General features: G+C 56.7%; 1 protein-coding gene across 2 annotated transcripts in view; it reads left to right on the forward strand.

The window, feature by feature from the left end:
- Positions 1–7,457, forward strand: part of PRKCA (protein kinase C alpha) — a 300,566-nt gene extending 293,109 nt beyond the window's left edge. The window contains exon 17 of one of the 2 annotated variants that reach the window (XM_027519238.1): positions 1,262–2,990. In XM_027519238.1, the coding sequence (XP_027375039.1) occupies positions 1,262–1,426 (165 nt within the window). In that variant the 3' untranslated portion in view covers positions 1,427–2,990. Of the gene's footprint in view, positions 1–1,261 lie in introns of both variants that reach the window. The other variant, XM_027519237.1, reaches the window with a different exon arrangement.
- The last annotated feature ends 9,798 nt before the right edge of the window (positions 7,458–17,255 follow it).

Below are 17,255 nucleotides of genomic sequence, written 5' to 3' on the forward strand. Positions count from 1 at the left end.
CCGCACCACATCTCTGTCCCGACCAGTCGTGGGGGCCCCAGCGTGTCCGGAGGTTGGTTGCTGTTCGTTGGTTTTCCTGATGAATCAAGTGTGGCCCCTGATTGAGTCTCAGGAAGAAAATTCCTGTCCTTTCTTCCTTGAAGAGCCTGGACTCTGAATGGTCTGGTGTGGGCCCTGCATGTGGGAGTGGGTGTCTGCTGGCCTTCACTCTGAAGGCGCTCTGTGCTCCCTGGGAACGTGGAGCGTGGGGTGGCCCCACGTCTCAGCTGTGCCCTGTGAGGGGTGCGGGAGCTCCGCGGACTCAGGACCACTTCGTGCCACCCTGGGGTCCCCGCTGGGGTAGGAGGAGATAGTCACTCACGTCACCAGGGCATCCCCAGCACTCTGCCTCAGAGTTGCCCTGAGATCCGGGACCCAAGTGTGAGCAGGACACCCCGGCCTCTGACTTGGGGGTCAGGCTCCCAAGCAGCGCTGCCTACGCTGCTGTGTTTCCCAGACCCCAACCCCAGGAGGGCAGCTCTACCCGCAGCCCCGGCGCACGAAGTGCCTGCTGGGCCCCAGGGCGGGGGGGGCGGTGTCCAGGGCAGATAGATACTCTGCCTCCAGGGACACTGGCATGCACGCCCTCGGGCCAGAACCACAGACAGTGAGCTCCATGGCTGCCTGTCTGCTGGTTGGCAGAAGTACCCCCATCCCCTGAGCCCGGGAAGGAAGAGGCCAGTCTTGCCTCCATGCTGATCCCGTCCTGGCTGAAGATGAATTTAGGGGCTGAGGTTTTCAGAAGCTCCTCGCTGGAAGACAAGAATAACACAACTTACAAATACACCTGCAAAGACCCAAACGTGGGACAGGCCCCCAGCCTCTCAGGTCAGGGGCGGCTGTGCGCATTCCCCCACGTCCCGGCCTGCCAGCTGGCAGAGGGACCCGTGGCCCTGAGCTGCGGTGTCTGTCCTCGTGGCTCTGAAGGGCGGGGCGGAGTGTGGGCGGAACACAGGAGACCGGGGCCGTTAGCGCGGCCGGGCCGGCTCCCCGGCACGCGTTCCCCCGCCTGGCTTCCGGTTGCGGGCTGTTGGCCGATTCACCCGCGAGTGACCTCGTGAGCGATCGCTGTGCTGGCTCCGGCTCTCCAGCCGCTCGGCCGCAAACCCTCCAGGGCTCGTCACGCCTGAGCGGCCTGAGACCCCGGCCCGCCCCGCGGAGAGCTGCCCCCGGGGTCGGTGGCCGAACCCCTACCGACCTCTCCTTCCTCTTCTCTCCACAGTGCGGCAAAGGAGCAGAGAACTTTGACAAGTTCTTCACGCGAGGGCAGCCTGTCTTGACGCCGCCCGACCAGCTGGTCATCGCTAACATCGACCAGTCTGATTTTGAAGGCTTCTCCTACGTCAACCCCCAGTTCGTGCACCCCATCCTGCAGAGCGCGGTATGAGACGCCTCGCGGAAGCCTCGTCGCGCCCCCGCCCCCGCCCCCGCCCCCGCCGTGGGAAGCGACCCCCACCCTAGAGTTTGCCGGCCTCGGCCCTCCCTGTTCCAGGTGGAGGCCTGAAAACTGTAGGGTGGTTGTCCCCGCGTGCTCGGCTGCGTCATCTCAGCGGAAGATGACGTCACGTCGGCATCTGCTTGACGTAGAGGTGACATCTGGCGGGGGATTGACCCTTTCTGGAAAGCAAACAGACTCTGGCCCCATTTTTTTTTTTTTTTTTTGGGTACTGTTTGATGTGTTTCCCAAAACCTCTGTTGATTTTCACCATCCAGATTTCCCGATCAGAGATGTTCAAATGAACCCACACAGTCTAGGGGGCCGGAAACACGTCCATCCACCACGTCTTCGGAATAAAAGAATGGGGGTCCCAGAGTGCGAGCGAGGCAGGACTCGGGGGTTGGGGGGTCTTCAGAAAACCTGCCGCTTGTGTCCTCTGCCTCCATGGACACTGTCCCCAGAACCCGAGAGGCTGGGAGAAGTCTAGTCCAGTTTGCAAGCTCACTGCTCCCAGGCGCTGACGGTTGTAACCCGCTCATGGTTCTCCTACTGCGGTCACTGGTTTAGAAAAAGAGGAAGAGAACCCTAGATGGGCGTTGGGGGTGTTTGTCGTCTTGTACCTGACTTGGTTGATAACTCTTTTGCTACTTGCATTTCTTTTTAAGAGGCCAAATCTTCTAAGGAATCCGCTAAATGAGCACAAGAAATCAGATCAAGGACAGACCAGTGTGTGTGTGTGTGTGTGTGTGTGTGTGTGTGAGACGTTCATAATCTCCGGGAGATGACTCTGGTCCAGGGTGCCATCAGCCATCATGCCACTACTCACAGTGTTGTTAGCCAACCCCGCCCACACACTGCCGTTTCACTGCCTGCTGCCTGGGGCGTGGAAGCGTGCACCCCAGCCCTTTTGTACTTATTTATTGAACCGGCTGTGGTGTCCACGAGAGTACGATGTACAGTCAGCTCACCCAGTGTGGCTCCAGCCGCAGCCCCAGGACCCAGTCCCCCCGTCCCCGTCCGCTGAGATGAACAGCAGTACAGTTTCGGTCCCCTGGTGTGTCATGTCGAGTGACACGCCTGGCGCTGTAGAGTCAGGAAACCTGGATGCATATCAGCTCAGAGAGGCTTTATTGCTGGAAGGATTTTAATATGTTTTGCAAATGCATCATGCAATGAACTTTGCATGTTTATAATAAACCTTAATAACAAGTGAATCTATATTATTGATATAATCGTATCAAGTATAAAGAGAGTATTATGATAATTTTATAAGACACAACTGTGCTATATTTGTGAAGGCTCTTGTTTCTAACTTGCTTCTATGATTAAGTTCTAGCTTCCTTTCCCTTGCAGAGCTTCCTCTTCCGCAACCCCGCTCTGTGTGTGCCCTGCCTTGGCACTAGAGCGGCTTTATTAATTTTTTATTGCAGTAGATCTAATTTTGAAAGTGAATGGCTACTTTACATGATCAATAAGGCATATATATGTATAAATACTTAATTCTACCTGCAAACAGAAGTTTTAGTTTTGTCTGGGAGATAACGTTGAGGTGAGACCCCCCCTGCCCTTGGCCTCCGAGCAGCATCTGTGCCCTGGTCCTGCGTCACTCTCCCTCCTGGGGCTGCGGGGACCTGCCGGCTCCAGGGGGCCCAGGCCACGGGTGCCGCTGTGGCGTCGTCACGGTCCCAGGCCAGGCTTGTTTCGTCTGATCCATTCTCTCCTGCAGCCTTGCTGCTGCTAGTGACGCAGGAAGCCCTTCCCAACGTGGGTGCGTGGACGCCCTGGGAGCGTGCCAGCCCTGGCACAACCTGCCATCCACTCCGCACCTGCAGACAGTGAGGCCAGGCCTGAGCGGTCCGCGGATGCTCTCGAGAGGCCGGGCACTCTCTCCGGGCCTCGGGGGGAGCATATCTGTGAGACAGCGTCACAGCAAGGGCCTGGTGGGAGCCGGCCGCCAACAGCAGGAAGAGCGTTTCGAAGGACGTGGTCGTCAGTCCTCACGGGGGTGCTCTGTTCTCCGTTGTTCCCCAAAGTGTCTCCCAGTGACGTGTCTTCTCATTTTTACGTTCTGGCTCTTTCCTGATTCTCAGCTGGCACACCACCCCTGAGGGGCCTTAAGAGACGAGTGGCCTCGCCCATCCTGGGAACTTGTGATTGGAGGAGGCGGTGGGTAGGAAAGAGGTTAGACCAGATTAGACCAGCAAAGAGGAGCTTCTTCGGCCACCGTTGCTGGGCTGTGGGCCCCCGTGGGGCATCTGTGCAGGTCTGGCCCATCCTCCCCCACACCTCATTTGGTCTGATGGAAAGGGACCCAGGTATAGAGAGAACCCAAGAAACAGAGCCAGTCACCCTGCCCTGGAGTGGAGCGACCCCAGGATGGGTCCCTAGGCAGGCGCCCGGTGTGGGGAGGGCAGTCCAGGACGGCGGCTCTGACCGACTGAGAGCTCCCCAGCAAGTGCTGAGCCAGGGAAGCCGCTCTGTCCTCCCACGGCCGACACGCTTCCAAGTTGTCCCTCTTTCTCCGGAACCTTGCTCCGCATCCCAGCTGGCTTCCATCCTTTCTGAATGTGCGGAAACCCCCGTGTGAGGCCAGCCCTGCGGGAGCGGCTATGGGCTTGAGGACAGACTTGGGGGAAACCGGGGAAGATCAGGGTCAGCGGAGGGTCACCGTGGTGGGGCGTGTCGGTGCGTGGCTGTGCCCTAAATTTAGATCAAAGTTGATGCTTTTTAAGAAACTGAGTATCCCACGATAGTTCTGTTGAAAGTACACGCCATGTAGGTGACGGTTAGCAGAGTGGATTGAACCAACATTCTGTGGATTCACCCCCTTCATGGGGGTCTGGTAAAATAAAGCCCAGGGAGGAGCTGCCAAGGGTTGGAATAAGGAGGAGGCCTCAAGGGGTCAGGCCCCTGAGCAACCCTGGAAGGACCGGGCAGTATCCCTGGGGCCTGTGGGCCCAGCAGCAGCAGGACCTGGGGGAGTCCAGACCCCGTGGCTCCAGAGGTCGTTCAGAATGTTGCGTCCCTTTCCTGCCGGAGGCGGCCGCTGGGGTGGGATGGTCCTGCGAGGCTGCGGGCCCACGGGGAGAGGGTGGCCCCTCCTCTTGGCGTCTTGTTTAAACCCACAGGGGCCTGGTTTGAGGAAGCACCTGGAGTGCGCTGCCCACAGAGGTTCCCAGGAGGTCTGCACGGGCCAGGAGGTCGCAGGGAGCCCCGGGTCCGGGTGATGGCTCTTGTGGCGTCTGCTTGTCCGCCCCCGTGACTGAGCTCACCGTCCCGCAGGGTCATTGCCCGCTGTGTCCTCGGAGGGAGGTGTGTTAGGCTTTCTTATCAGGAATTTGGGAGAAAATCAGAGGGTGAAGAGGTCTTTGGAAACCCGGGCTGAAAAAAAAAAAAAAGAAACCCGGGCTGAGAAGATCGGATGGAAGACCGCGAGGACCCAGGTTGATGTGCATTGCGGATGAGCACGGTCTGCGGCGGGGCACGGGGACGCAGGGGACGGGCCCCGAGGGCCCCTGCTGCGCTCTGGGCCTGGAGAGGTCGTGGGAGAGGGCCGAGGGGTCCAGGCAAGGGTGGGCTTGGGCGCAGAAGGACTGATGGACGCCCGCAGCAGGAGGAAGCCGGGAAGCGGGGAGAGCCCCTGGGAGGGCGTAGCTGTTCCCGGAGGCTTGAGAGCGCGTTTGCCGCTCCTGCCCCGAGAGCGTCCAAGCCCCTCACCCTGTGAAGGGGCCCCCAGCTCTGGGTGGGGCCCGAGTGTCCTGCAGGTGGGCCGACACCCGCTTTCGCCGGTGGCTTCCCGCAGCCGGGGGCGGGGGTGGGCAGACAGGGCAAAATCGCTGGACTCCGCAGGCGCCCTCCACACCCAGGGCACCGAGCAGAAGTCTGAGTGTGTTGCTGGGGGTGTTTTCTCAGAGCTGCAGGAAGGCAGAGTGGGGGCCGTCCAGTTTTAAAGCCCCAGCAAGGAAGCATCCCGTGTCGGGCACCTTCTCACTGCAGTCTGGTGCAGTCACCTCTTCTCGTCTACCGCCTCCTGCTTCTCGAAGCCCCACAGGGGCAGCCACGTCTGTTCCCCCACCAGGCGCCCGAAACATCCTCATGGCCCTGGCACCGGGCAGGGAACCGGAGATGACACTTGGGATCCGGGGAGCAGGGGAGAACGGGTCCCCTGGCTGGTAGTCACCACGCTGGAATCTAACAGGGAGTGTTGGGAGCTGTCTTTTAAAACCTTTTCCTTGAGTTACTTGGGTTTACTTTATGAAATATAGTGACTGTCGGCATTCCTACCGTTTCCCGTTTGGGCAGAGGCAGCCATCCAACAGCGCTGTGTCTGCTGTTAGAAAAGTCACCTGCGTCACACGTGGGGGAAGGCAGCCATAGAGAAACGGCGCAGCCACGATTCTGTTAATCCTGTAATGTCGGGGCCCTCAGGAGGGTTCAACTGAGATTAGGACCCCAGTGCCTCTGATCTGTGTGATCAGCTGATAGTTAATAATTGTGTGTGTCCAACTCAGTCATCAAACAGCCTTATGATAACCCACACTATGGCCCACAGGCTCCACAGACTTTGAAACCTTATGGAAAAGACTAATTTGTTCATTCCAGCAGAACATCTGAAGATACTGAGCTATTTGTACTTTTTTATAGAGAACTTTAATAAATCAATTCTTCCTTTAAAATGAGTTTTTAAAATAAAACTCATTTTATTTTAAAAAGAGTTCATGAGATTTCACAAGATCCCAATGATTCCAATGATTTCATGAGATCCCAATCACTAGGAGCCTGTAGGACTCAGCTGGGGTGGGCCATCTGGAGCGCCCCGACCTGCACTCCGCTGCAGGGTTGTCTCCCGCCAGTGGGGTGTGGTGGCCCCCTCACAGTGACTGGAAGTCCAGATGGGACGTGTTGGAAGAATGACGTCCTTGATGTTTTAATAGACAGTGGGGACCACTGTCTAAAGTCTGGAAACTCTGGACCACGAGAAAGAAGCTTTCTGTTCTCTGTACAGATGTAGCTCCAGGATTGGGCGGGGAGGGTCCCTGGGGCCCCTTTTCTTGCTCCTCAAGGCTCTGCAGCCACCTTTTGGCCTGGGAGGCGGTGTTTCCTCCGCTCTGTCTCCCGTCCCTAGGGTCCCCAGGTCTCAGTTATTTGGGAAAAGTTCAGTGATGCAGGGTAAGAACGTGTGCAGTTCTTGGGGTCTCCCCGAGAAGGCAGCTCAGAACTTCTCCAGCGTCCAGAGAAAAGCGGCAAACATGCCCATCAGTGTCACCTCTTGTTTGAGCAGACAGGACCCCTGTTTGTCAGAAAAATCCCTGTTTGTCAGAAAAACCCATTTGTCAGAAAACAGTATCAAGTCTACTTTCTAAGAGCATTTTTCTAAAATAAGACAAAAGGTAGCATCGCATTTTCTGATTAAACAACCGTGTCCTTGTCTCCTCAGCTTCACTCCAGGAGGTTTTACTCCTGTGACTGTTGGTAGACTTTTGTTGATGCTCTCCCTGGAAAAATGTGATTCTTTTCTTGAGGGGACTATTCAAAATCATCCATGAAGGCTGTGATTCTTCTGAGTCTAAAAATTCACCTCGTATCTCCTCTATTAGAGTCTTTCAGAATATCTTTTATAGATGATCAGAAACGTTTCAAATCATTGCTTTTGCTCTCTTGTGGGGGGAGGGTTGAAGGACACACCAGGTTTAAATCGTTAATTGAAAACCATCCTGTGTCAATCAGACCCCACATCTGTGTGGAGGAGGCAGGGTTGGCGGGTGCGGTTTCCCTTCTGTGTGAGCACCTACCTACTGATGACGGGTGAAGGCTGTTCAGCTGTCCGGTCACGTTTGGTTTATCGTGGCCGAGACGGGTGTGCAAACTGCTGCGTTGCTCTAACACTGTCCCCTCTGATCTCCGTTTGCATGATATGCTCTGTTAGATACATTAACTGTAGTTTGGAAGCCCATGTGTTCGAATAAAGACAATGACCATCCCTTCGTGTCCTCGGTCTCGTGTGCATCCTCGGCGGTGGAGCAGACACTTCTCCTCGTGGTCACAGGGCGCCCCCAAGGCCAGATCGCAGGCACCCCTGAGGCCAGACCACAGGTGCCCAAAGGCCAGACCTCGGGGCGACCCCAAGGCCAGAGCACGTGGGCAGGTCGTCTGGCCCCGCAGAGGCCGTGGGGAAGCCTGAGCCCCGGGAGGGCCGCACTCGGTTCACCATCATTAACCTCAAGACGGAGGCTCCGCTGCCCTGGAAGCCGTCCCCCCGCCCCCCCCCCCCACCCGGTGCCCAAGACCTACGACCTCCCTGACGCAGGTCGGCCTCTGGCGGGCCAGCACTCACCACCTGGTCAGCTCGGCAGGTCATCCAGCTTGAGGGGCGCCTGTGGTCCCCGCCCCCCACTCCTGCCCCTCCTGGTCGTGGGCAGCTTTCCGTGCCACCTGCAGCCTGCGTCCAGCTGGTCAGCGAGTCCCGCTGCGCTTGCCGCGACTTCCCACGGGGGTGACTTTGTCCCCAGTGGGCAATGTCTTGAGACAGTTCTGGTCGTCGTGTCTGGAGACAAGTGCACGGGCGTCCAGTAGGCAGGGGCCAAAGACGAGAGACTGTCAACATCCTGCAACCGCAGGGCGCCCACAGCGAGGCTGCCAATGCTGAGATCCTTGCTCTGGGAAAGCCCTCAGGCTGGCCGCTGGGACCCACGTCCACGGGTCTCCCTGCCTGGGCCGCGGAGGCCGCCCTCGACACCCCCACGGCCCTCTGCCGGAACCCAGCGTGACCTTGTCTGAGCAGGTCCCTTCCCTGTGTAAAGCCCTCCAGCGGCTCCCCATGACCCTTAAACAAACCAAACATCCCCACTGCCCACCAGCCTCACCCCGCCTGGCTTGTGACACCAGGTTCCACAGGTAGGCGGCGGGCTTCGATGGTGCCGACTCGATTATTCACTCGTGTGTGTGTCTGTCTGTGTGCACGTGTGTGCCCTTTCCCATCAGAATGCAAGCTCTACCAGAAAACCAAGCATGTCCACCATTCCCTGCTGGGCCCCAGCACCTAGAAGAGTGCTGGGCACACGGCAGCAGCTCCTGTCTGTGGGATGAATGAATGAGGGAATGGGTCCCAAGACTGCCCGGAGCCCGGCTGGTCGTGACCCGAAGCGTCACAGCGTCACGGCCACGCTCCCGAGGTGTCTGCAGGCGGATGGTGGCGACACCAGGAATGCACACAGGAATGAGTTCAGCGTCGGCTCCGAGCCTTTCACGAGCCTCTGCTGCGGGAACCCCAGCTGTCCATCTCGCCGTCAGCCCAGCACCGGGGGCGATGGCTGCCGCGGTGACACCTGAGTAACGGCTGACGCCCTGGGGTTCGCTCCTCTGGCCTGTCGTGTGCTCTGGGGTAAAATCGTGCTGCAGCTGAACCGCTGACGCCGAGGAGCCCCTGGCACGGGAGGGTGGGGCTGGGCTTGAGAGGCGTGTGCAAGCCGCGCTGCGGCTCTGAGAAGGCAGGAAGGACCCCTGTCTCCTCCAGACGCTTTTTATAAAAAGCTAATTCAATAAGTAACATTGCAGGAAGACCCATTCTAGGCAGGAGAGGGCAGTGTATGATATGGTTCTAAAGAACAGAAGAGTTAGTGTGGGCTCAGTAGACACGGGGGAGAAGGCAAAAGATAAGGAAGGGTACGGCGCAGATGATACACCCGCACAGAGGCACACGCACGCACACACAGCACCGAGAGCATGCCAGGCACCATCCTGGTTTCTTCAAGTGCATTTTTAAAGCCCACGGTGACTCCCTGAGGTGGGTCCTATTTGCTGGGCCCATTTTACAGAAGAGGAAAGTAAAGTCCAAGAGGGTAACTAACAATCCCCAGGGGAGCAACACCAGACAAGCTGAGCCAACTGGAAGAGCACAGATGTGAGCCAGGCTAGGGGGACTTCTTGGAGGAAGGGGCGGGAGGCTGTGGTCTGATGGAGAAAAGGATGGATGGGAGGGGTCAAAACCACATGGAAATCATTAAACAGGGAGGAGGGGAAGGGCTGACTCTGATCCAGCTCTTGCTCTGGAGGAATTGCCATGTGACCACCCCCTTCAGTCCTCAGGACACTTCCCAGAATATAGCTGGGGTTCCCGTCTCACAGACCAGAAGCTGAGGCCCAGCTTAATTAACTGCTTCCAGTCACACACTTCCTGAGCAGCACAGTGAGGTGTCTCTGACCTTCCTGACCTTGCAAGCTCAGGAGGCCAAAGAGACAGCCTGGCTGGGGTTGTGGGACCTTCCTGGGGGCCTCTCCCGTCTCGGCTTCCAGCCAAAGCCCAGCCCATCACCAAGGGGAAGCTTCCTTTTCTCAGCTGACCGATGGCTCTGAGACCAGAGGCCCTTCTGTAACTATTTCTGGAAGGTCTCTCCCACCTTCACCTTTCTTTTTTTCTTTTTTGAGCTGTCTGGGTGTGGGTGGAGAGAGAAAAACAGCACCCTGTCTCTCAGAACCCTCCGTAGCAGCCCCGCACGCCGCTGGCTCTCACGGGGGCACCGGCCGGTCCAGTAGGTCGTTCAGGGGAGCGTCTGCTTCGGAGAAGACTCGCCCTCCTGCCTCCTGACACAAGGCTCAGCTGCTCACCATCAGGTCTCCATGTGCTCAGTCGCTCAGTCGTGTCGGACTCTTTTCGACCCCATGGACTGGAGCCCACCAGGCTCCTCTGTCCATGGAGTTTTCCAGCAAGAATACCAGAATGGGTTGTCACTTCCTTCTCCAGGGGATCTTCCCAACCCAAGGATCAAACCTGTGTCTCCTGCACGGGCAGGTGGACTCTTTACCACCGAGCCATCTGGGGAGCCCAGCTCGGGTCTCCACTGAGGTGCTCCAATGTCCGACAGGGTGGCAGTGTTGACCCAAAAGCACGTGACTCAAGACAGAACAAGGAAGGAGCGGCGCCTTGACCATTTATCCTGGGCGACACACAGTATCACTTCCACCATTTGCTATTTCTTAGCAGCGAGTAACTAAGTCTAGCCCATACTCAAGGGGAGAGGAACTAAGGGCCACCTGGAGTCTGTGGACACATTTTATAGACAGCATGGCGTAGGTGGGTGAGCCTTCCAGGGCCCTGACCACTGTTAGCAAAAGAAGCAAGAGACCACTTGAGTAGCATCTTCAACGGCAGCATGCTCGAGTCCCAGGGCATTCCAGGGAGTCAGCCTCGCCTCGTGACTCTTTCTTTTCTGTTTTTATCATAAAATACAAGCTTGTTGTTGAAAACCTGGGAAATACAGAAAAGTCAAGGTAAGATAATAAAATTCGGCCATCATCACACAACCTGGAGGCGATCGCTGACCACGCTGCAGGTTATCCCCTTCCTTCTCCGCGTGTGTCGTCTTATGCTGTGGGAAACGTGATGCGTGTGCGCTTCTGTATCCCGCTTCTCCGTGTAATATTACTGCGTACATTTTCCTTCGAGTCATTAAGAATTCTTTCTCTCATTTTGACTGTGCCACGGGGCTTGTGGGATCTTAGTTCCCCGACCAGGGACCCTACCTGGGTTCACAGCAATGGGAGTGTGGAGTCCTAAGTGCTGGACTGCCGAGCAGTTCCCAAGAACTCTTTGTATTGAATGCATTAAATGGCTACCACCTTCGTTCTCTTACTGACTCCCCTATTACTGGGCTTTAGGTTATTTCTAGTTTTTTAATTATTTTTAACAACTCAGTGGTGAACGTCTTTGTTCCTAAAATTCTGAAGGCACTTCGGATCATTTCCTCAGTTGGGTTCCCAGAAATAGAAACACCGAACATTTTTGAGACTCTGGGTATTTTTTCCTTCTCGTTTGGCTTCTTGAAGCTCTGCTTTTCTTGGTAACACTTTCTTGCTCTTGGATCAACTAGTAACTTGCATTTCTTTTCAACCAATGTCAATTCTGTTGTTAGTTTGCTGTCAAGTTCTGTCCTCTATTCAACAAATGTCTCCGTGAGGACTGTGTCAGGCGCCAGGTCAGGGCTCTCTGTGAATGGCAGAGCTCACAATCAAGAGAAGTCTCGGCCTCTGCCCTGGTCCATAGGATTTGAAGCAGCTTACGTGTAAAACACACCAAGTAAATAAGAAAAACAGAAGGTCAGGACCAAAGACAGGAGAAACCGAACTATATTTCCCACCAGAGTTAACACAATTGCTGTAACTGATCCTCATAATGGCTTTGCATTTGCAGCAGCCAAAACAATTGGGATCGATGCTCCGTTACAGGGCTTTCCCAACCTGGAAAAGAGGAAGCATATGTGTTCCTCCAGGAATGAGAGCCTTTCCTAGCACTGAATCCTGAAAGAAATCCTTGGGTGTGGTTTTATTACACAGAAGAGAGAGTGAGCAGTGGAAGAAGCAATGTCCTTCGTGTGCTTGAGGTTTTATGAAACAGTAAATGCAGGAGCAGACTTCACGTAACCTTTCTTTGGTGACCCTGCAGGGGCTTGACATTGAAATGCAACTTCATGAAGGGGACTGATAACTAAATAAAAAGATAAATAAACTCAAGTCTGCAGGTGAGTAGCCAATTGTGTGGTCCAAGTCAGTTCACGAATTTAGAATTCCTGGAGGAAAAAAAATAACAACAAGACTTCAAGTTCTGTGTATTACCTTGGCAAAAATTAAGCCTTCTTTAAAGATTAAAACCCAATTTTGGCAAGCACTGGGAAAGCCAGCCCTCCCCTGCGCTGCGGGTGGGAGTATAAATTGGTACAATCCTTCTGGGGGGAAATTTGGCACAAGTAACAAGAGTCTTAAAAATGCGCTTACACACAGCAGTTCTGCAGTGGGGGACTTTTTTCCTAAGGAAATAATAAAAAATGTTCACCAAGCCTTATGCACCGGGAGTTTGCCCAGCTCCGCTTCATGGCCTGCAGTCAACATGGATGGGCCCACCCAGGCCTAGAAATCTCTGGATCTGCGGCGCTCTGGGGAGGCGGACCTTTCCTGTCACTCCTGTCAGCATCTCAGCTCTTTCTTCCTAAAATCTTTTATTTTGAAATCATTTAAGACTCAAAAGAATTTGCAAAAATGATACAGAGTTCCCACCTACCCACCACCCCGATTTCCCCACGGCGATGGCTTACATAACCACAGCACATGATCCAAATCAGGACATCAACCGAGGAAAGGAACCACTAACCAAGCACAGAAGGATCCCGCTCCCAGCATGTCTTCCGTGCTGCGTGTGTTTCTATGAATTCGGTCGTGGGTACAGATCCCCGGGACCACCACCGTATTCAAGACCAGGGCCGCTCCGTCCGGGAACGCGGCGCCCCGGCTCCAGCCCCCGGCAACGGCTGCCGCCTCCCCACCGGGACGCCGTGGTTCCCAGAGAGTTACGGAACCAGAAGCACACAGCCTGCGGCCCTCTGAATGTTTCTGGCTCGCCTGCTTTGCCTCTTTTCTCGACATCTCAGCCGACCCCGCCTCCTCCTGGCTCCTCCCAGCGGGTCAGGCCGGGAGGCCCCTGACCTGGGACCCCCTGGGTCAGCCCCGTCGTTGGTCGAGCCCATGGGCGGGCTGCTGGGGGTCAGGCTCCAGGCAGTCCAGGCCCCTGTGGCCGAGGAGAGGAGCCGCCTGCCGGCGGGGCAGCGCAGGGCGTCCGGGGCGGCGGGGCAGCGCAGGGCGTCCGGGGCGGCGGGGCAGCGCAGGGCGTCCCGGGCGGCGGGGCAGCGGCTTTGACTGCTGTGGCTACTTCGCAGTTTGTCGGGAAAACCCCCAACGTCCATGGCCCACCTGGTCACCGTCCTGTGCCCCTCTGTGCTAGCAGAACGCAATCTGGGGCTGGCCTGGGGAGACCATGGGTCCTCTAGAGTGCTGGGGGATGGGTCCTCATGGTCTGAACCAAGCTCAGGAACCCCAGCGGCCTCGAGCCCCAGACACTGTGGGTTCTGGGCGAGGACACCTGCTGAGAGCCACCTCCGATGACCTTCCGAGGCCTGTGGAGGCCCCGAAGGGCTGTTGGGAGAGACCAGCTCGACATCAAAGAGGTCCGGGGGGCTTTTCAGTCTGAAAGAACATCTTGGTTTTTCCAGAAGTCCGTATCCAGGGCTCACTGGCAAAACACACTGCTGCAGCAAGAACGATTTATAGCAAAACAGCGCAAATAACAATAAGCTGACTTTGGAGGAAAGATGAAGGGCCAGAGAGGAGATGCTGGGAGATTTCAGTCGGCTGAACACAGAGAAATCGTTTGGAAGGTGGGACGATCCTTTGGTCCCCAGAGCCCTGAGTGACTCTGTGTCTCTGTGAAGCTTCCACCCCTCCCCAGGACCCTGACCCCTGACCATGACCCCTGACCATGACCATGACCTCTCCCCAGGACCTTGACCCCAACCCCTCGCCAGGCTTGGCCAGGACTCAGAAGGAGCAGAACCCAGTCGCCTGTGCAGGGCTCTTGCTCCACAGAGAGCGACACGGCTCAGATGGCAGAGACTGGATGACTGACTGGTATGGCAGTAAGACAGACCTGTTCCTTCTCCCGGGCCGTGGACAGAAACCAGGACCGCCCTCAGCGGACCGGCCGCTTCCCAAGCGCTGCCTCCTGCCCCGCATCCCTCAGGACGTGCACGTGGATCTGCTTTATTTATTTCAAGATTTCTCCTCCTGACATTTCTCAACCCGACAGGCATCTCACTGTGACATTTGGGGATTCGCTATTTTTTGCTGTGGGGACTGTCCTGGGCATCCCAGTGTCCGGCGGCGTCTCTCACCTCTGTCCACTGGACACTGGAGCCCTTCACCCCAGCTGGCAGCCAAAGGTGTCTCCAGACATCGGCCAGTGGCCTGGGGGTGGTGAAAAGAGTAGCCTCGAGTAGCGCTGGATGCAGGGGGCAAGTGGTCACCCCAGAGAGGAGGGAGAGTGGGGTGCTTCCTCCCCGGTGTGGCTCAGGACACTCTGCTATGACCCCCGGAGCCACCCTGTCCCCGCCTCTGTAGGGCCTCCGGGGGTGTCGTCTCCCATGAGGGATCCCCCAAGCAGGACCCCCCTCTACAGAGCCATCTGGGTGTGTTCCGGTCCTGGCCCGGCCCGCTGCCCCTCCCCGCCCCTCCTGCTTGCCGGAACGTGCCCGGCAGGCTGGTAGATGAGCAGTCAAGGAGCACTACCCTCCCCAAAGAGACTTATAAGTGGACATGTGACAAATAACCATAAAAAGCTGCTACTTTTCACCAGGCCCTGTGCTGCTAAATACTTTGAAGATACCGTTTCCTTCATTCTCTCCACAAACCCTCAACTTGGGTGTTGCGGGCTTTACGTGCCTGTTTCAAATGGTGAAAGTGAAAGTTGCTCAGTCATGTCCGACTGTTTGCGACCCCGTGGATTACACAGTTCATGGAATTCTCCAGGCCAGAATACTAGAGTGGGTAACCTATCCCTTCTCCAGGGGATCTTCCCAACCCAGGAATTGAACCAGGGTCTCCTGCATTGCAGGCAGATTCTTTACCAGCTGAGCCACCAGGGAAGATGAAACCAGAACTTAAGGGATCAAGAAATTTACCCGGGTCACCTCGTGGTTGACAGATGACATGGACTCTCAGACCCCTCTCACCCCGGCACGCACGTGCTGGGATCAGTGAGTTCCAGGTGGGCGGAGGTACCGCTTGTGGCGGGGTCCCAGAGCTGGTCACGCCCCGGCTTCGAGCAGCCTTGACCTTCCACCCCAGTGGGCCATCCATCATCATCTTTGTCTTGAAGAGGGGCAGGAAACAGCATGAGCTAAGCTTTCTCCCACGAATGGACATCAGACCTGCCAGGAAATGTCAGATGTGTTCTAGTAGATGGTAAGAACCGAGGGAAGGAGATTTTTCCCTCTCCCCAGTACGAGCAGTGACTGTGATCTTTACAAGTGATGGCTGAGGCAAGTGTCACTCTGAATCAAGGTCTCAGGAGCTGGAGGCTTCCAGGTAACCTGAAGCAGGCCCATGCTTTGAGAGGCCAGTTTGTCCTGCCCAGAGGGAGCCCTAGAACCAAGCCCCAGTGACTCCTACAGACGTTTGCTCGCTCTGGAAGGCCGGCCAGAGCCGCTGGACAAGCTCCATGGCTCACAGGCCGCTGGGCCCAGCACCGCCTGCTCCCAGCTGCCCCCACCTTCGCTACCTGTGTCCTCAGACGCCTTGTCCTGGAGATCAGCGTCACGGTTCTCACCCGCGAGGAGGGCTATGGCACACTCACCATCATCATTTTAAAAAGGAAAATAACAACTATTAGGAAGAATGTGGAGAAATTGGAAACTTCATCCATTATGATGGGAATACAGTTTGCCTCTGTAGAAACTTCTGTCGGTTCCTCAACAGTTAAACATAGAATTATCCTGTGATCTAGCGATTCTGCTCTGATGTATGTACCAACCGAATTGAAAACAGGTGGCCAAATACATGTACACATGTGTTCACAATCACACTCTTCTCAACAGCCAAGCGGTAATACCCATCAGCCAGTGAGAAGATAAACAAATCGTGACACAATCGAAGGTTAGAAGCGAAAGCAACGAGTATTGACACAGCTACCACGTGAATGGGGCTCCAGACGTCACGCCAAGTATAAAAAGCCAGACACGAGGGCTGTGTATTGTGAGACTCCACTTGTATGAAGTATCCAGATGGTGGCTCCACAGACACAGAGGGCCGGTGGTGGTAGCCGGGGTTAGGGGCAGGGAGGAGGTGTGAGGACTGACCGCTGGGTGGTCCAGGGCTTCCTTGCACATTAGTGTCCCAGCTACAGCGGCCCGAGTAGGGCCCCGAGCCAGCGCCCAGTGAGAGGGTGGCCCACGCAGCCAGCGTCTGTGGATTTGGTGAGAAACACGTGTCCCTTCCTCGGGGGTCCGCTCCCAGGTTTCTCTCTTCGGACCTGTTCCCTTCATCCTCTCTGCATCCTGAGCCCCAGGAGTCACCAGGCGGGAGGTTTCCTGGACCAGCAGAGAGCAGGAGAGAGTCTCGGGTCGGGCTGCAATCATCACCTCTGCCACGCCGCTCCGCCTCCAGCACGCTTCCCGAGCCCACAGGGAGCTGTGCCCGCGTGGGCCCTCCTCCCGGGCACCTGCAGACCGTTCCTGCCGAGGTCCCTGCCACTGCCCCCCCTGCTCTGCAGCTCTCAGCCCAACCAGGCCCTCCTTTCGACGCTGTTTTCTCGAGCACTTGGCCGCTGTCTCTGCTTTTGTGAGGGAGAAGCCTTCGTTTGGTGCACGGTGTCCCCCGCCCATGGAACCGTTTTATAAGCCAGAATCTAGTTGCCAAGGGGACAGATGCGGGAGCAGAGGCTGGACAGCTGGGCTTGGGGGACAGGGAGGGCAGCTTGGAGAGCGGCCAGTGGGGGATACAAGCGGCTGCTCGGTCACCCGGCAAGGACATGCGCGGCTGTGTGACCGCTCCCGGCCCAGGCCCCACTCCCGGGGCGTGAGACCAGTCCTGAGGGAGCATGGGCCTCAGGGCTTTTTAGGTCCCTGTGGGAGACCTGCCCGTCTCTCAGTGGGCTTCAGGAGGGCAGGGCTGTGAAACAGCTTGGACGGGACTGCGGGGGTGATCGACAAGGAGGGGCGTGCAGTCTGGGTGCCTGAGGTGGGGGGCGCCCAGGGCCCCTCGAGCAGCCGCGTCCACCCGGGGAAGCGATGCCTGCGAGCCGGAACGTGCCAGCCTCCTCGAGCGCCCTCATGTCCTTACTTCTGGGGCAAATGCTTCTTGAGGCCTCCGCTTCCTCGTGTGGAACAGAAGGGACTCAGCTCCTTGCCTGGAGGGCTGCTTGGGAGCCAAGGGTGGCGACACGTAAGCACGAGCGCGGCGG

Source organism: Bos indicus x Bos taurus, chromosome 19 (genome assembly GCF_003369695.1).
Source record: "Bos indicus x Bos taurus breed Angus x Brahman F1 hybrid chromosome 19, Bos_hybrid_MaternalHap_v2.0, whole genome shotgun sequence".
Taxonomy (NCBI): domain Eukaryota; kingdom Metazoa; phylum Chordata; class Mammalia; order Artiodactyla; family Bovidae; genus Bos; species Bos indicus x Bos taurus.